Consider the following 19,738-nt stretch of genomic DNA (forward strand, 5'->3'; position numbering starts at 1 on the left):
CCCTAAAATTTTGCTCCTCTAAAATACTTTTTCCAAAGAATGAATGGGTTTAGTCTGTACTTGTTCTTACCACAACGTCATGTCATATAAATGTACTGCTGTAAAATTAATGTGTATTTTTAGATATATCCAATTGGAATTCATAAATAATGAAAAATAGATATGCAAACCAGATAACTAGTATGTAATGCTTTCTCCATCTTAGGGTGCAATATGAATAATATTATAAACTTTCCTTTGCAAAATTCTTTAGTGAAAATGATGCCTGGTGACTGGTAATTTGTCTGAAATAAACTACAGCTGTTAAATATGAATAACATCCCTATGCCAACAGCTGAGATGAAATTCTGTAGTGTCTGATATATTGCTCATTCAACAGCAGCTATGTAATACTAGATGTAACAATGGAAATGTCAGTTGTGATAAACAAAAGACTCATTCGGCATGTCGGAGGCTAGCTTGAATTATTCAATGCCACTGGAGTCTGAGAAAAACCTCCACAGAAATCCTACTGTTGTGGTGACATGAACTGCTAAAGACCCTACAGGCATCTCTGTCTCAGCTCTGGTGGAGCTTAATTTTTATTTGGGTCACACATTGTCCAGTATAGAGGAATGTTTTGGATCTGATTAGTTACTACAGTAAAGTGATCTTCTGTTCTCAGGGGAATGGATGCGAGGTTTTGCTAATGAGCAAAACCTTTTAGAAAGACTATTCAAGCTAGTGGGTAGGGATGAGAATCTCAGTTTATTAACCAGATTTCTCTTTTTGAAGGCTACATGTCTTACATCACTCATAGCCACATGAAAACACCATGTGGGATTCTGCCATGTGTGGACGAGTAGCTGTGTCTTTAATTTTCAGAAGTAAATTTGCTCATGGTGGTTTAGCCAGTTTCTCCATATTTCATTACAGCTAATTAATGCACTTTAAAGAGAACAAACTCGTCATGACTGAAGTGTGATGCTGCTGCTGTAACGAATAATTTTTCACTCCTGAACAGAATGTGAGACTGAAATGGGGAGGAGGTTGCTTTAAACTATTCCTTCAAAAGACAGCTACCAATAGCTATGTTTATCCATTCCAGATTGCCCCTGCTGAAGGACCAGATGCTAAGCTGAGAATGGTTATCATCACTGGACCTCCAGAAGCTCAGTTCAAGGTACAGCCTACAAAAACTTGTCAGTATGTAGTGGCCTTTTGATCCTAAGGGACAATACTGGAAACAAAATTCTTGGCTCCAAGCACATTTTATTCAGGATTTTACTAAACACTTGGGTTTCATTTTGCTGAAAGGTGTCTCATAGGAATATGAGTAATACAGTACTATTAGAGGCCACATTCTAGTCACCTGAAAACTTGTGTATGTTTTATGAGTTTTGTGAGTAAGAATATAGTCTAGCATAAAAATATGACCATATTACAGTGTAAATTTCTCTTCTATCTACAAGCACCTTTGAGTTGAGTCTTTTAATCTGTCTTGGTATGTGCAACAGTTGTGTGTGCTTAACTGAACTAACAAAGCTGACACAACAAAATTGAGTCTTCCCAGGTTGCTGTTTTGTGCCAAATGGAAAATGTTTTTTGTGTAGCTCTACAGATAAATGCAAGATTTCTAATTGTATTTCCACTGCAACTACAAGGAGATAGTCAACCTGATTATCCCATCTGTTTTCAAATTAAGTTCCAGAGTAGCCTTCTGCTTTAAATGTCAAGTGATAAATCTAGTTACCCCAAAAGGAGTTGACTGTGCTAGGAGTAATGCAGGCAGTTCAGTGCAGCAGCCTGGCATCATCACAGATGTGACCTGGAGCAGGTAGAAAGTCACTTGAGAGTTTGTATCCTGGCATAGTTTTCTTGCCTGCTCTCGGTTTTGACTTTGTAGTTTTGCTTCAGGGCATCTTGCAAGAAGGAGGTGCACAAACTTCAGGGATATCAGTTTCATTAATGCCTTTAGGATTTTTGGAAAATTATCAGGGCAGGTATTTTGCAGTGGTAATAACAAACTTAGATGCATTTGGGATTGTTGCTCATTTACCGTAGGTATTTGAGATGCCACTGAAGGCAAAGCATGACTAGGAACCTCTGTCTCCTTGATATTTTCTGTGTGCATGTGGGCTTGGCCACATGGGATGTTTCAAATATTGGATATCAGATACTCTTATGGTCTGAGGTCAGACAAGGTCAGATACTGGCTTCTCTTTCTTTTCATCAGATATCAGTAGACTTACCCTCAAGGAGCAGCATGCCAAAGGAAATTTGGGCATCCCTTATCCTGACTTTTCATGTAGGCAAAGGGTCGCTCTCAGGTTTCCTCCCCAAGATAAACTGGGAGTCCCACAGGGTTCTTTTGGAAGCTCTTCTCTCCAACCTGATTCATGCAAGGAGGAAAGTATCCCTTTTCTGCATCTCATACGTAGTTTAAAACCACATCAATCAGTCACTACTTTACACTTGAGCTCTGCTTGCAAAGGTGCATTAATCAGTACTCCTGGGGTACGCTGATCTTATGAAGGAAAGGGATTGTCCCTTGGGGCTTTATTCAGCTCCAGGTGTTGAAGTATTATAGCTTCTCTTTGAGCAATGCCCTCTTGACTGGGATGGGCAGAGGCAGAGCTCAGTCCTTCCTTTTATCACTACTGTTATCCTGAAGCTGGCCTTAGGGCCAGGTCCACATTTCATTAGTGCCCTTCTTAAACTCTGATTAAGAAGGCTCCCCTCTCCTAGGACTGGTTGTTGGGGTACCAAGAATGAAAACTGATGCTCAACAACTTGAAGAGGGAATAGTTGCTGGTCAGATGAGTAATGAGCTCTTGGAGAAGGCAGTGTTATCCCAGAGCCTGTGACTTCAGCATCCTTTCCTTACTCATTGTGTGTGATTCATGTCCCCTGTAGCTGCAGTGGCTGCATCCCTTTCTTCCTCTGCTGCTGCAGCCTGAGGATGTTGCAGTGTGCAGGGATAGTTGTTAGCAAGGCAATGGTAACATGCCACTGTTCAGAGCCTCTGCTGCAGTGCTCCCTGGAGTTCAGGCATCTCTGTGTCACCACTATGCATGCATGGCTGCCTTGCCTTGGATCTGGGATATATGAAAGTGAAGTGGAATCTAGTGCAGACAACACATGTCAGCCACCATTTTACCATGCAGGGGCTTGCAGCCCAGTTAGGTTGTTTCTTTTCCTAAAGACCTTTTAAAGAACTGAAAGATTGGAGATGTTGGAAGACCATCTACAATCTTTTATTAAAGAAGTCCACATCCCATCTTTCTTTATAATTTGGCAGTAATGTGTGTTCTTTTGAAGCATGTAGAAGCCTAAGAGTACAAGACTTGGTAATAATTTCTCACAGATTCACTGATAAATGGCTGTGAATAAGGAAGTAAATGTGTTTAAAAATGAACAAATTTAAAACCTCACTCTCATCTGGACATTCTTTTTGCTATCTGGCACTTGTGTGTTTCCCAGAAAAAGGAACTGTGTGCTGGTTGGAATAATACTGTTCCCATGGAACTATTTAAATCTGGGCAGTTTGATTCTTTAATTTGGAAATTTGAGCAAGTGTAAATTTATTAATTTTTAAACAATATGTTATAATGGATTGTAAAAGCAAGCTCTTTGCTCCAATTGGAGTCTTTAGACCATGACTTGTTGGGAGTGTTGTGGCTTTTTTAGTTTAGCATCCTTAAAAGAATGGGTTTCTGGATCAATTAGTTCCATTTTGTCCTTCTGGATGTAATAAAAAACTTCTCTCTAACAGTTACTCTCTCTGCTACTCTTTTCCGCTACCGAAATGTGATGGTTGTCTTTAAAAGCAATATTTCTACTGAAAAGCATAATAATAATGATGTCTGTTAAATTGTTGTGTGGTCCCCTGGGTTGTCAAACAATCTTTGAAGTTGGACACTGGTACTTTCTAGTTTGGTACAAAGACTTCTTTTAGAAAAGTAGTGTATTTATTAGGGAAAACATTTTGTCAAGATTGTGTACTAAGAATTCTCCTTTCTATGGACTTTCTTGACATTAACTAGATTCCAAGAACATTCTCTAACTGAAAGCAATTTTGTAGGCTCAAGGGAGAATCTATGGAAAACTTAAAGAAGAAAATTTCTTTGGACCTAAAGAAGAAGTGAAACTTGAGGCTCATATAAAAGTGCCATCCTATGCTGCTGGTAGAGTTATTGGTAAAGGAGGCAAAACAGTAAGTAGCTGAAATAAAACCCGTAGTGTTACTCAGTTATGTTTCATATTCAGTGTGTATATACACATAAAGCTTATACTTTTAGCTAAACTATAATTCTTTGATGTTACATTAAAGCAGAGAAGCTATTTTCCTAGCTATGCTTGTTACATTTTCCTTTTTTCTACTGTGGAGTTGAAGCCAATCTTAGAATGATTTATTTAATTTCTAAATAAGTGGTAGGAATTTAAGACGTGTTCAGACCTCAATATTACAAAAAAAGTGTACATATCTTTCTTTCCATTAAATTGATGGTATTTCGTAGGCTCAGTTTGTTGTATAACATAACATCACTGAGATTTTTCAATTCTAAAAAGGTGCTGGTGCTCTGCTGGTGCTCAGGTATTTTCATATGATGTTAAGTCAGGAGCTGGATGATATTTGCAAAGACATGGTTCATTTGTGGGTGTCCATCCTGAGTGCAACAGGGTCTTTAGGTCAAGTGTCAGGAGGCAGTGTGGCCTCATCCATTACTTGCAGTGGCAGTAATGAGATTTAAGGGCAAACTTGTCTGAGAAGCTGTTAATCTAAAACTTTAATTGCACAATGATAAGCATTTCTGAAGTAAAATTAGTTTTAATGAGACAAAGACTCTAACCTTACCTCTACTTAACACGATGGAAGCCTGATAAGCTGCTGAAAATAATTTGAACAAACAGAACTTCTCACCTGCTCAGTCTGAAGTTCTCCATCTTGTGTAGATTTTTGAAGGAAAAAGTGTATAAATACTCTGGCATTTTTCTTCCCTATATTATATGATGTTTCTGACCTTACACTTTTTAACTCAACTGTAAATACTGTAGCATCTATTTGCTTTTTTTAAGTCATGTATTTAACACCTTCTGTGTGTTGTATTTGGTATTTAAAACACTTCTACAAACCCAGAGAAGTTGGTGCTAATTTATGTTAAGAGACACAAGAGGCTCAGCTTGCAGAGTGCACACTGCTGCATAAAGATGCTTTCTGTTAGTGAGGGGTTTTTAAAAATGTAGCTTAGAGGATGATGCTTCAATGCTTGGTATCTTTGAGGCTTGGTGGTTGTATAACATTTGTTAGTTTAAAGTTTTCTGACTTGTACTGTCTGTCTATAGGTAAATGAGCTTCAAAACTTGACAAGTGCAGAAGTTGTAGTCCCTCGTGACCAGACACCTGATGAAAATGATCAGGTGGTTGTGAAAATAACTGGTCACTTCTATGCATGCCAGGTAGGAGGACTGCAATGATTTTCTGTATTTGCCTTGATGTTTCCATGGTCTTTCTTTTATAGCCATGTGCAGGAGCCAAGGGATGGAAGACTTTTGCTCAGGATACAGAAAGCACTGGTTGCCAGGTTCCTCTGGTTGTCTTGCTGCAATAAACTTTCCTCATGCCTTTGAGAGAGATTTATAACAATACTACACGTTTACATATGCAAAACAGTCTCCTTAAATTCTTCTGTCAATTTATGCAGGCTCTGGCACTGTTAAAACTTCGCTAAAAGCGAAAGAAAACCCAAGTTGTGATTGGGCTGAAATTCAGAAGGAACAGAGACAGAAGCCATAGCACAGTATCTGGAAAGAATACACCCAGATATGTAATTCATCTACATTGCCCAATCTGTTGAATAATATCATAAAGAAAAGGATCACAAGATCCCTTCCTTCACTTAACTCAGACTCATTCCTTGTGATACTTTGCTGCAGGTGACTTGTAGTTCAGAAAGGAGATTTGGGAGGGGCTGGGAAGTCCTGTAAGTCTAACATTCTGATTAAGCTAGTGTATAAAAAAATTGTACCCTCTTTATTAAAACAGTGGTTCTTCTAAGGCATTGGTATTTCCAGATGGGTAAAATGAAGGCTGTAGCTTCAATAATCTCAACATTGGTAGTCAACTTCCTATTCTCATGCTTTCTATATTACAGATGGGAAAACTGACAATGCAAGTAGTTGTGGCAGGTGGAAAAGAGAAGAAAAATTAAAATTTTGGCTGTACATAATGATTAATCTCAAGCATGTTTTAGTAAAGAAGCAATCTTGTCAGTACTTGAAATTTAGTTATTCCAGATTTTCTTAATCTCCCAGTAGCATCTCTTTTTGGTTGTAAACATCAGTCATTGCAGCATGACATCATGATGGGTTGTTTCTTCTTCTTTGTGTCCTTCAGCTTGCTCAGAGAAAAATTCAGGAAATACTGGCTCAGGTAAGAAGGCAGCAGCAACAGCAAAAAACATTGCAAAGCGGACAGCCTCAGCCAAGACGAAAATAAAGGTTTAGGAAACGGCCCATCAGAGACAGATGCCAGACCAAAGACAGACTGTGTGACAGAGAGACAGGTGGTGAGCACCTGTTGAAGTTTTATGCAGAAGATCCACCAAGCCAATCACCTGTTCGAGGACCAGGCAACCGTTGAACGCTGTCTCTGAGAATGTATTCTTTAGGCTCTCTCAAACTTTTGAAACCCAGCTTTAAAATAAGGACCCCTTCACTTCCCTTTTGTTCTATTCTCACAATTTAACATAAACTCGTTAGTCTTTTTTATTGTTCTTATTATTCCCCAACAACTTTAGAACTTGGTTTAATGAAGCTTTCTCTTCTGAGTTCACTGGTTAAAAAAAAAAAGAAAAGAAAAAACCAACAAAAAAAAAAAAGAAAAGGCATTGCTCTTATAGGTCCAGTTGTAAAAGAATAAACACATTTGGAGGGTGGGATTGTGGGTGGGCTAGGGTTAGAGTAAGGGTATTGACAAGAGTTTAAGTGTTAGTCCCAATGTTGAAACAAGTGGCATTTTTTAAAAAGAATTTGGTTGCATTTTTACATAACACTGCCATTAATAACCTAAGGGAAGTGTTGAATGGTGTTGGCCAGGGCATAAAAAGATAAATATGCATTTTACTAAACTACCTCAGGCATTTAGTACCTCAATGAGAAATTGTTCCTTTTTTGCTTTTTTTTTTGGTATTTTGTATACTTTATAAAGCTAATAGTTCTTGAGCATTTTATTTTTTTAAAAAAAATTAAAATTTGATCAGCCACCAGCCAGGAGTACTACAGACTTATCGGGGAAAAATATAGTAGAGCACTTCTAGCTGCTGGCTGATGGGAGTAAGGTGGGTAAAAAAAACACAGCCTCAGATTTCCTGAGGGCTTCAACACCATCATTTGTTTAAAAAAATTCAATGAATGTTCAAAAGATAGTGAATGATGCCAACATTCTGATAGCAGCAATGCCGTTTAGTTTTCTTTTAAGATGGGATGAAAAAGTTTGTGACGGTACTTTTTTGGGAACAGGACAAGGAAGTGATGGCAAGAGGCTGGGGTTGGGGGAAAAATTTAGAAGGCTGCAAGAGGCTGAATTTTTTTTTTGTGCTACTTGATTGAATGCATGAACCCTTTGTGCCTTTGACCATCACTACCTAATAATGCTACATTTAACCATTTGCAGCCCATTTGGACTTTGCCATTTTGTTCAAAGAGCAAGCTTCATCTTCAGTTTGATAGAACACTTGATCTGCTGGAGCATTTTTGAGGCCAGTAGGGTCTTTGCTGTCTGCAGATCACATCATACTGCTTTCAGTTACCACGATGGGGGAAGGTCAAACAGTGTTTGATCACATTGAAAGATAATGAAAGGCTAAGTTTACATATCCAGCCGCTGTTATGGGCCACACTAAGCCACTTTGAAGGTTTTGAAAATGATTACAAGAAAAAAAAAAGCAAAACAACAACCTCTCTAGCCTGGCTTATAATAGATGCAGCAGGATTTATGCACATTCTGCAACCAACCATTAGAGGAGAACAAAAAAAAATGTCAAAAGGCAGGGATAACAGGAAAGTTACCAAATTTTTAAAATTCCAAATGTAATTTGAATGATGATTGTGGTAATAGTGACACATTCAAGTTTCTACAATAAACTTCAGTCTACCTCAGTTTAAGAAAAAAAAAAAATGTGGCAACACATGGTGCATAAAGACTGCTGTGTGTGTGTGTGCGCGTGCGCGCCTGTGTGTGTGTGGTCGACAGAGCCATGCTATTACCTCTGAACCTTTTTTTGTGATGTTTTTTGTGCATGAGATGATCAGAATCACCATGCTGCACTGATTTGAGGGGCACAGCGAGCAAAAACATTTGTTTCATCATTTTGTTATCTACCTCTTAGGTTCATGTTGAAATAGAGGCATTACTACATAGACTAGATAATTTTCCCAAAGATCATTGTTGTACAGATTAGATAATTTTGAAAATGGTCTGAAGTGTTTTTCCTGCATCTCTTCTTTACTAATTGGTTTAAGAACCACAAACTTATGTTGTAGTTTTAGCAAAGAAAGATGAGTTTCTTTTCCTTTTTTGACAGTGACCTTCATCTAGCCTTTAGGATAATTTTTTTTCTTACAATGAATTTAAAATTACTGAAGTATGGAAAGTACATAGCATTTTAATTTTTGTTGAGGCTTAAGTCAGTTGGACGTTCCTTTCTTAACATTTGAGAAGGATTTGACTTCATTATTTTCCATTAAAAATTACTTTACAGATAGGCGCTGCATTTACATCTGCTGATTTAAATACTGTCATCTCTTAAATTTTTAGACTTAATATGATATCTCATGTTTTTCTTTTCAATTGAGACTTGGTAATTTGGAGTATTTGGGAATAGCTAGAAAGTAAATACTGTAAATGAATTCAATATCCAGAAAGTATGGATCATTTTTCATCTGTAATGTGCCCCCCAATGCAGCTCTACTTGCCAGATGCCTCTGAATGGAATAAAGAGTTTAACTCCTATCATCAGATAAAGTTGTGTGGTGTTTTTTTAAATCATTGAGGCATAGGGACGACTGTCCTGAGTACCTGTGGTGCTTTGATCAAGTTGGTTTTTCTGTGCGTAGTAACTGGATAATGATGAGCAGTAACTACAGGTATTCTACAGCTGCTAGGACAGCCAGGTTATAATGTTTGCACTTCCCAAAACAAGCTGTGACTTCTGTGGCTTGTAATTAATCTTCTCCCTCCCATCTAACAAGCCCATCTAGTCTGTAGGACAACCTATGGTTCATGGTTTGCCTTGCACCATTCACTTAGGCTCATTTGCTGTGGAAGGAATGTAGACTTGACAGTCCTGTCAGGGCAAACATGAGATCAGAAATGCACTATTTTTTTTTTTTTTTTTTGAGCTGGGGGGAGAGGGGAGGCAGGTTTTTTTTACCCAGTCTGTACTGTGGTGGTCTTAAAGTAATGAAGCTTTGCTATTACTGTGGCCCTAGAAGCTTGGACAGGCAGAACCAGTCACACAGGCAAACAAATGTCCTGGCAGCCTCTCACCCCTACCATGACCACCCAAATACACCACTTGCCAGTGAGATGGTATCACCTCTCCATGTAGATCCTTGTTAACATTATTTGGAGTAAAATGAGACCAATGAATGCTTACACATGAGCAGGATGAGTTGGGGAATGAAGGAGCATCATGAATTGCACAAATCAGTATCTTTTCAAAGAGAACTGGTTTTCCAAACTTGTTTTCCAAACTAGTTCACCTTCCTACTTCACAGCTCATTTCCTGGGACCAACCAGCAGAAAGACGGAATTTAAGAAATTATGTCAGCAGAAGGCACTGCATAGAGTATCACATTTCACAGGGCATCCTAAACTCATTTCTCCATGTCAGTATCAGGCTTTCTTCTCAGGAACAGCACCCTGTCATTTGAGCAACATAAAAAATCAAGCCTTGCTCTGTACTGCTGGTGCATTTGTGACAGCTCAACCCCTGTTTCAAGCATTTGCTTTACCATAACATTCTTATTTGCTTCTAACCTTCCAGAGCTTTTATTCTTAAGCTGCAATTTCTAAGGCATGCACTCTTTGTATAATTTTCCATTAAATGGAGCATGTGTGCTGTGCAACACAGCCTGGGCTTGATATGGTACTAGGGTGCAGGATTCTTAGACAAACATGACAAACTGTTGAGAAAGCACTCCAGCTGGGCTCTAACAGAGATGTTAGCTAAAGTGACGGGCTCAAACACTGCTTGAAAATGAAGTTATTCAGATGCACTGCAAGAAATCAGAGAAATTATGACAAGTTTCACTTAGTGGTTTCTCCTATTCATCTCAGCAACAGATCCTTCACAGAGCCAAACCAACATGTACCTGTCCATGACTTAATGCTGAATCTACAGACTCATTGCACAAACTGTTTGGTATTTTTATTTTACCCAGAAATCACCTGATCTATCCAACTGAAATCATTCCCAAATGTTCTCTTTCCAAAAGGCCTTTAGTGTTGCATAGTACTGATCATCCAGACTGTCTGGGTTAATTCCTATGTCCCATCTTCACAGTATCATCAAGGCTGGAAGGTAACATGGTTGGGGTGCTGCAGTAGCTCACCAGAGATTAGAAATGCTTCTTTTAAATGGATGAGAACCAAGTTCTTTCCCTGGGCTGGCAGTTCTGATTGTTTAATAGCAACCAGTGGATGTTCATAGAACTCTTTTAACAATATGCTTTGCCAGTTAAGTCAACTATAATTGTTTATTTTACTGGGTTTTTTTCTCCTCTGTTATTTTTCTTTTTTGTCTTGTCTTAGAGACTAGCAACCCTCTTCACCTCTAAGCCCTAGTTTGTTCACACAGATGTTCTTTTCTGGGTACTCCTTTTTCTTACTGTTCTTTCAGACAGGATACTGTATGTGGCTCTGGTTACTAAATGTGGGTTCATATAATGGTGTAATGTTTGCTGAACCTACCTCTATTCGTCACATATTACTTATCTCCAACAGCAGTAAAAGGGAAATGTTTCAGGGAATGAGTCGAAGTTACTCCTACACATCACTCCGAGGAGGAAATGCCTGATTTAGAACTCATCAGGCTGTAAGACAGTCAAGGTTATCTTTCTCCCATGTGATTACTTTCAAGAAGTGTCATGAAGAATTTTGAAAACCTTTCTCTGCACTTGTATTTCCCAACAACGTATTTGGTTTGTGGGCAAAGATGCTTTATCTCCATGGTTTAACTACACTTAATACCCGTAATTGCAGAACTATCTGCTGCCTTGTATCAAAGAGCAGGTGACCTTGGAAGCTATCATTCATTAAAAAATATAAGTAAGACACAGCAAGAAAACATGACCTGAAATAGAGGGAAAAGTGGGGTTTGGTTTGTTTGGACTTTTTAAACAAACACTCCTCCTCCTGACCAACACAGCTCTAGGTACAAAAACCAGGCTTGCTTTGAGCATTACAAACAGAAGTTGCTGTGCAGGGCAGAGATGCAGACAGGGCTTGCATTAATTTGTGGGGCTATGTGGAAAAAAAGGTGATTACCCTCAGGACCTCCTGTTTCTGCTTTCTGATACATGGCAGAGCAAACTTCTCCAGGAGGAAGAGATTCAAATCCAGTGATGAAACCTCTGTCCTATAGTACAGAAAAGCATCTTGTCTTACACAGACAAGTTGGTTACCACCTTGAAGTTCTTTAACTGGTCATCAGGCTGTGCATCAGTCATGCTAAGAATGCACTGAACAGTGACTTCTGAAAGTGCTGAATAGTCCATTAGCAGCAAGTAATGCTCAGTGACCAAGGGATTCCTATGGAACTTTTTTCCCACTTCAAAGAGTTGAAGGTTTCCATTGTCATAGTGTATTGTCTGTGTCCCTTTACAGAAAGTAGGTGAGAGGAAAGCTAGGAGAGGAGTCAACTGCACATACAGGATGAGCTGAATCCTCTCACATGAAAACAAGCAATTGAAGTACTTCAGTTTGGGGCTTTTTTTATTATTATTAAAACCAGGTTTGCCTTGGCTGGAAAACTGATTTACTGTTCTGATAACTCAAAGCACATTTATTTGCCACTGTTGCTCTCAGCTTTTATGTTCTCAGTAACACCAGAATGTTTTCTGTCCCCCCTTCAGACCATGACTTGCTTTATTGTGACCCGAAGCAAATGGCTTAACACAAGAAGCATCATCTCAACTGTACTATTTCAGTTTTTCCTTATAGCACTCCAGTCCGTTTTCACTGCCACTACAGCGTGTCTTTCAAAGATATTAGAAAAACAATTATTCTAGAGGCTGAGCATGAGTTCCAGCTTAAGCAGCTCTCTTTGCCCCACTCTTCTCACTGCAAACTCCACTAAGCCAATGGCTCCCCTGGGAAGCTCCAATAGGTTTCCTTCTTTGACATTTCATGGTTGGATTCTTAAGGCATTTTTTCCAGTCTTATTGATTCTATGATTCTGCTCACTTTAGCTTGCTCAGAACTCTACCTAGGTATGTCCAATAAATACACTATTTTGTACTGATCAACTGCACTGACTACTCCGTTCTCAAGACTGTATGATTCAGGCACACTCATCCTCTTTCCATACAGTAGCTGCTTTAAGTTCTTGTCTCGAGATGATCACTGCTGTTGGGAGTCAGTCCAAAGATAAAGTCTTTTGGCAGGGACTGTGGAGTCATCTGTGCTAACTGGTCATCGTAGGGACCAAGAGTCCACAGCTTCTCCAGTTCATAAACTTCTCGTGTCTCTGGCAGCATGAAATGCACCACTATGCTACCTGCACAGAACAGAGATTCACAATGAATTAATAGGAACGGTAAAGCACCACTACACCTTCAGCTGAGCAAAGAGTTCAAGCCCTCCACCCCCTTTATGGCTAGATACAACATGGCAGCTGATAAAAGTCCCTTCCTAAGCTGCTGCTTCCAGTTCTCAAGCAGTTTTAGGAATTGGTCAGTCTTTCAAAAAACTCCAAGACTACAGTAACAAGATATGAGACACAATACTTTGAAGTAAGACACTATCACAAGACTCCAAACCAAAGAAATTATGACTTCTATGGGACAGAAGAAATACAAAAGGAATTTCACTTGAAAGAGTCCCCCAAGGTGACAGCTGGATTTTCAGCTGCCTTGTATTGTCAGCATTCTGCTAAAGCCAACTAATTTTTCATAGCTGTGTTCCTCACACTTCTCAGGCAGTTTTTACAATTAAATAGGTTGAACCTTTGAAGCACTAAGTTTTTCTGGTTTTGTTAATTCTGTGCAAACAACAGCAGAGAATGTCAATTCCAGTGTTTGTCTAATGCACTTTTCTGTAGTTCTTCCCTGAAATTCCAATTGATTTTCAGTAATAACCACAAATAATTATCATCATTAAGTAGCCAAGGCTTAACATCTGTGGCTGCAGTGCTCCTCACTCATCCATAAGTGAAGTTTTCATCTTTTAGGTCAAAACATTAAGCCTGGGGGTAGCTGTGAAGAATAACTGCTTTTTGAATGTAGTATTTTATAATTGTGCAGAGTTTCACACTTGTAGAATAAAGAATTAAACTCAATTTCTTAGGATTGAGGTTTTACCCCATGTGATGGTATGATCTGGACAGGGGAAAAGTCTGTTCAACAGTTCACTAGTAAGGCAGTGTACAATGGGCTCCCATTTACCCAAGCATGTATTACAGACACCTGTGGAAACTGACTGAAGCTTTTTTCCCCCAACTATTGTTACCTTCACTTTATTAGGACCTGTTTTAGCCACTGAAGAGTAGTTACTGTTTTTTCTCAGCACCAAAGATATTTAATGGAAAATCATTTCTTATCTCAGTGACTTCAAGCAACAACTGGAATTCCCAAACAGCAGAGTACTGAGAACTTTCCACAGCAACCAGGGCTCACAGTGAAATGCTTCTGTCAACAAAGAGCTCATGCAGAACTTTATTTTTCTCAGGGTCATAAATATTTACCAAAATCAATGCACAGCCAGTCATCTGTCTGTTTTCCTTCAATCTGAGTATGAGGACAACCTTCTTCTTTGAGATGCTTGTACTGAGAAAAAAAAAGAATGGCAGAAAACTGGGTTTTTTGCATTTTTTAAAAAGCATTCAAACCTAACAGAGAAGCTTGACTTTGCTGAGTTGTTTTAAAGCTTAAATGGGTTAAATTGCTTCATGCTGGTCCTGGGGTCTGCACAACAGAAAAAGGCTAATTTACAATTGCAGTACTGGAAAATACCTCCAGATTACTCAGATCTGAAATCCTAATGCTCAGGATTCCCATACTGTTGTCCAAGAATTTTGTACATATCTTTTATCAAGATGAATATTAAATAGAACTGCTTACAGTATTCTTTACATTTCTGGGTCTCTATAGCTGCCACCACCAGGTTTTATTTCTCATACCTTTCACTGGTGGTTTACACTGGCAGGTTGAGGATGCAGAAATGGAGATGCTGAGCTTATTCTCTTCTCAGATAGAAGGGAATGGGGCAAAACCAAGTTTCAACCCCCACCATGAGGAAGACATTCAAACCAGCCTCCTGCCTCTTGAGGGCACACACCCAACACTTGCTGCATGCTGGGGAAAGCGGGATCAGTACACAGACTTCCACCTGGGAGAGGGGAGGGGGCAGCTCAAAGCAGGGCTGCACAAAGTCAGTCAGGGAAAGTGGGTAGTTCTTTGTGCAGCACGTGGTGGCTTTTGTGATGCCAGCTTGAGAGGCTCAGCTCTCCCCAGCCAGTACATGAAGAACCCAAACACCCACCAGAGCTGGAAAAATTTGACAGCTCAAGGCTGAAGCATGGTCACTTTCAGATCTGGCCATAATCTACTTTTTCCTGTCGATACAAGGAGTATCAACAGAAATGGCTCCAACAGTCCATTCTGCCTTGGAAGCCAGAACTACAAAACAACATGTACCAGCATGGCTGGCTGGCAAATGAGTCTCACTTCACTGGGAATGCACTTATCACAAAATGCAGCTGTTCCTGGTTGCTCCACACAACATCAGGTGCTGGGTAATGATGCTAGTTTGCAAGCCAGCATGGAAAACTTTCAAAATGTTAACTCAGAACCAGTTCTACCTTTCTTTCTTTAGGATGGCTTGTGAGGCACCTTCAAAAGAGTCCAACAGTCTGATCAAAATGTTAAAAAAGCCCAGTGTGAACTGCCATCAGCTATCATCAGGCTGCAAAGGCTGATCCCTACTACAAGCTTCCAAGCCTTGTCCTTAGAGGCTGTGTAAGGTGAACAATTACAATACAGTCAAGTGTTAGCATCTTCCTCTGACATGAAACTAGATGGGGATGTGGGCCTTTGCCATTCACAAGCTCCTGGAAGCAGAACAGGAAGAAGACCCCATGCTACACATGAGCACCTCTTTGTTTTACTGCAAGTAAATCACAGTAGTTTAGGAAAGACAGTAAAGCTTGCCAACGGCCTGGCAGCACTCTGGGGCACCGGCTCTGCTTTACATCTTAAGCTTCAGTTCCTTTTTAACTTTGAAAATTTCCAATGTGAGACAAACTCAGCCACCCCCAAGTACTTGACCAGGCTTCCCAGTTTCTCAGGAAGCCCAGGAGGATACCATGCCTCCCAAGAGGCTCTGCCCTTGCAAAATTGCTGCTTTTACAGCCACCAGAGGGTGCAGCCATGAAGCCCAAACATGTTTTTCAAGGCAGGTGGTACTCACTGATCTCTCCTGGTCTGGGAGAAATGAAAAGCTGTTAAGACTAGCAAGTTATACAAGGAATAGAGTACATACCAAGCACTCTGATTTAGCATATTCCTATCACATTAATGCAACTTCCAGCTTAAGACAGAATTTTGGTTTGCAAAGATGCCCCAGTTTCTGCAGAGAACACAAGAAACACCCCATACCTGCTCAGAAAGGCCCTGAAAAGCTAAACCATCTCTCCCACTCTCCTTTCCCCCATGAATCTCACAGCTGAAATCAGTAGGATTGGAAGGAAGAAAGCAAAACCAAAAGTGAACGGAAAAACGGGGTCAGAAAGGGAAATAAAGTGGGTGGTGAGAAGGCAAACTCCAGGCTGAGTACAGACAGCTGACTGATGGGGCTGGTCATACTCCTCATGCTGTGCTTTTTAACAGTCGCATTGCTCTTCTCAGGCAAGAAAGTTTCTCCCTCATCTCTAAGCTTGACCAGTAATTTTATTCTGACCTCTGTTCCTGTACTGAAAAGTTCTTTGTTCCAAAGCTAAACAGCAGAGGATTTCTGTGCAAGGATGGCTACTGCTGCTTCTCCTCTCCTGCAGTACATGCACAGCAGGGTGACGATTAGCTACAAGTTTGCTTAAAGCTCATGAGAGGATCCTGTGCCTCTTAAGAGGCCAACTTTTTTTCCAGCCTTACAATATATCTGAGAAAGTGGGAACTTTAAGGATCAAGGTTTGCGAACAGCCAGATAAAGCTATTTTGAATGACTGGGAATAGCAATGGTGTTTGCTGGACAAACATAAGGTAGACACAGGTCATCATCACCATCTCACATCATTCATGTTCCAGCCTGTGATGTCCTCAGTGCTCTACATACAGAGAGTTCTGTTTCAAAAACATAATACCTATATTTTTTGTAGTACTGCTAAAGGAAAAAACCCTCAGTTACTTCCTAGATTTATTCACGATTAAATGACAATGTCATCAGTTTCATCCTACCTGGTACATCCCTACACATGCAATCCTGGGAAAATTCCCTTCACAACACTTAAAAGCATTCCCAAAACTCAGACAGAGCAGCAAGAACTGTCTTACCATTTTCAGCATGTAATTTGCCATTGCATGAAGATGCCGTGTTGAAAATCCACTCACAATTATAAAATAATCACAGTATTTTAATTCTGGAGATAGATGGATGACACAGATGTCTTTAGCATTTTCTTGCCTCAGCAGCGCTACAACCAAGTCAATGTTAAACTCTGGAAGAACAGTACCTGGAGTGCATAGAAAAAATAGTACAGGCAAATTTTCTTTTTTAATTGCAAAAATAAACCATTTAGAGCCATAAAATAACAATTAACTGAATTACAGCCTAAGCTAGTCACTCACTGTGGAGTTTGGTTTTCTACTGACAATGCAACGTGAATGGCAGATTTTTCAAAATCATCTTTACAGCCACCAAAGCAGAGAAGTAAGCAGTCTTCCAGTAAACAACATTATCACTAGATGTAACAGTTACCTAAATGAAATTTTGGTTTTTGCCAACTTATTTATTTCTTGTTGCTGCTATTTAAATGCCAATAATATCCTCACACTCGTCAATGTAGATGAATTAAACTTAACGTACTCCAACAGACATTATTAAAACAACAGACAAAACTGAAAATATTTCAGAACAATGCTTTTCAACAATCTGTGATAATACATTGTGATTAAAGCATTCTAGAATCCTAAGTAGAAGAAACCAATATTTTAAAAAGGGAGCTGACATGATGCAGAATGAAGACATTTTTTTTATCTGCAGGTGGAGTAAAGCCACTTTTTTTTTTTGTTTTTCCCTAGCCTGATCTGTCATGATGTTGTAGACGAAGCTTTAGTCCTTCAAGAGTTTAAGGAAGCCTGCCTACAAAGCAGTAAATCAGTGAAACTATGTTCTGTTCACACCATTAAATCAGTTTATTTCTAATTTGTCCTAATTAGGTAGATGCAAATTGTATGCACACTTTAGGCATAATTTGAATCTGTCAGCAGTGCAAATCTGCCACTATAAAATGAGCGTTAGTGCAGACTGAGCACCAGCACAGAGCCAAGCTTTGTATTTCCCAATATAAAGAAAAAGCCAAACAAAGGAACAATAGCTACAATGATATGCATGAATGGGGATATGAAACTGGATGAGATCTCTGCAAACGTAAGGCTTCCAGCTCAGGGCACTCTTTCAATTTTTTGTTGTGGTCACGCATCTTGAAAATTAGCAATGGCCACAGGTCCTCCAGACACAGCAGTTACAAGTCACAAACTTGCCCGAGAAGTCTCCAGAGCCTGCCTAGAGAACGGATGTCCTAAACATCCCCAGGCACTGCTGGTCACGGTCAGATCCGGGCTAGAGGAGCTTTGCTGGGCAGCTACAGCCACAACCCAGCGCCCTCCGGCCTTGCAGCCGTCGTGAGGCTGCCAGCTAGGGGCGGCTTGCCCGGCCCAGCAGCCCCGCGGCCGGGCGGCAGCTCCTCACACGCGGCTCCGCGCTCCGCGGCAGGCTGCGCGCTCCCGGCCGACCCCACCGCACTGGGCACGGCGCGGATCCTCCGCCGTGCCGGGCAGCCCCTTCCTCAGGAGGCGTCACACGCCGCTCCACGTCCCCTGGGCACCGCCGCAGCGCGGCCCCGGGCTGGGCCCTACCTGCCGGCTGGCACCGCTCCGCCGCCCCCAGCGCCCCGGGCCCGCCTCCGCCTCCCGTCGCCGCGCAGCCCCGACGCGGCGGGGCCCGGAGTAGCGGCGGGGCCCGGAGTAGCGGCGGGGCCCGGAGTAGCGGCGGGGCCCGGAGTAGCGGCGGCTCCGCCCGCGGGGCGCCCCCGGCCCCGAGCGGCCGCAGGAGCGGCCGGGCCGCCGCCAGCGCCCGCCACATGCCGGCCCGCGCCCCGCCCCTCCCGGCGCGCCGCTTCGCCATTGGCCGGCGGCGGGGCCGCCCCCGAGTCTGATTGGCCCAGCAGCCTGCCCGTCGGGCCGCCGCCAGCGCCCGCCACATGCCGGCCCGCGCCCCGCCCCTCCCGGCGCGCCGCTCCGCCATTGGCCGGCGGCGGGGCCGCCCCCGCCTCTGATTGGCCCAGCCGCCTGCCCGTCGGGCCGCGGCGCGGAGCGGCCGCTGGGAGCGGGGCGGGCGCTCCGCCTCGCCCGGGATCGCGGGAGCGTAGAAAGGCTTGGGTTGGAAAGGACCTTAAAGATCATCCAGCACCCCCCTGCCTGCCGAGGGCAAGGACACCTTCCGCTAGACGGTGGCCGAGAGCCCTATCCAACCTAGTCTTGCCAGGGATGAGGCATCCACAACTTCTCTGAGCAATCTGTTTCAGTGCCTCACCACCCTCACAGTAAAGAACTTTTTTCCTAATACCTAAACCTACTATCGTTCAATTTGAAGCCATTTCCCATTGTTCTGTTGCTCCTCAACCTTGTGGTCTCGCTTGTCCGCCCAGCCAGGTGCAGCTGATCTGTTGGGCTTTCGTCTGGCCGATAGATTCTGGAGCCAGAAAAAGATGCTGGTTAACCTGGGGATACACCCTGAAGGAGGCTTTTTGGTACCATGGGCCAGAGGACAGCTGAATAACCATCAATTTTAAAGATGGTTTGACATGTCTGGATTTGAGAGGGAAGATCATTCCTGCTGTGTTGTGCAGGGTTGTTGGGCAGCTGGAAAGGGGCAGGTACAGTACATGGGCACTTCCATATACACCTAAACCACATAGCCCAGGTCATGCCTTTTGCCCCCTTTTATAGACTACAATTTTGCCTAAAAAACTGCACCGTGTTTGAAACTAACATGATTTTCATGTGGAACATGTTTTCTGTTTGTGTAATTCCTGCATGGTGTTGTTAATGGGCACAGGTTAGTAGTCTTGTTATGCTTGGTTTGCTATGGAGAAAGTTGTCAAGAAATTATGAACTTTAAGCATTTGTATTTAATGTGGGTAAAACATATCCCTCCACCTCCTTCCTCTGGAAATCCTGGAATTTACAGGAACACTAAGAGAATTGCCATTTGGAATGTTTTTCCCACTCTCACCAAGTATGATGGTCAAATAATGATATT

The 19,738-nt window shown here is 41.6% G+C and overlaps 2 protein-coding genes across 3 annotated transcripts in view; one reads left to right on the forward strand and one right to left on the reverse strand.

Annotated features, from left to right (window-relative positions):
* IGF2BP3 (insulin like growth factor 2 mRNA binding protein 3) overlaps window positions 1-6,848 on the forward strand; it is a 109,392-nt gene extending 102,544 nt beyond the window's left edge. For both annotated transcript variants that reach the window (XM_021538252.2, XM_031503849.2), the window contains 4 exons: window positions 1,088-1,162; window positions 4,064-4,195; window positions 5,326-5,439; window positions 6,377-6,848. In XM_021538252.2, coding sequence (XP_021393927.1) covers window positions 1,088-1,162; window positions 4,064-4,195; window positions 5,326-5,439; window positions 6,377-6,478 — 423 coding nt within the window. In that variant the 3' untranslated portion in view covers window positions 6,479-6,848. The remainder of the gene's footprint in view (window positions 1-1,087; window positions 1,163-4,063; window positions 4,196-5,325; window positions 5,440-6,376) is intronic.
* A 5,111-nt stretch (window positions 6,849-11,959) lies between these two features.
* MALSU1 (mitochondrial assembly of ribosomal large subunit 1) lies at window positions 11,960-18,559 on the reverse strand. Its single transcript, XM_021538254.2, has 4 exons — window positions 18,334-18,559; window positions 16,750-16,928; window positions 13,947-14,028; window positions 11,960-12,761 (listed from the first exon to the last, which is right to left on the reverse strand). The coding sequence occupies exons 1-4, from the start codon at window positions 18,557-18,559 to the stop codon at window positions 12,583-12,585; spliced, it is 666 nt and encodes a 221-aa protein (XP_021393929.2). The 3' UTR covers window positions 11,960-12,582.
* Between the last annotated feature and the right edge of the window lie 1,179 nt (window positions 18,560-19,738).

The sequence above is a fragment of the Lonchura striata genome, chromosome 1 (genome assembly GCF_046129695.1).
Source record: "Lonchura striata isolate bLonStr1 chromosome 1, bLonStr1.mat, whole genome shotgun sequence".
In the NCBI taxonomy this organism is placed as follows: domain Eukaryota; kingdom Metazoa; phylum Chordata; class Aves; order Passeriformes; family Estrildidae; genus Lonchura; species Lonchura striata.

Excerpts from the sequence above, each read along its gene's own strand:
- MALSU1 (XM_021538254.2), bottom strand. The coding sequence starts at position 18,559 with ATGTGGCGGGCGCTGGCGGCGGCCCGGCCGCTCCTGCGGCCGCTCGGG. Across the intron at positions 16,929-18,333 it reads GGAGCGGTGCCAGCCGGCAG|GTACTGTTCTTCCAGAGTTT; the intron begins GTAGGGCCCAGC and ends TATGCACTCCAG. Across the intron at positions 12,762-13,946 it reads CTGGCTGTGCATTGATTTTG|GTAGCATAGTGGTGCATTTC; the intron begins GTAAATATTTAT and ends TGTTCTGTGCAG.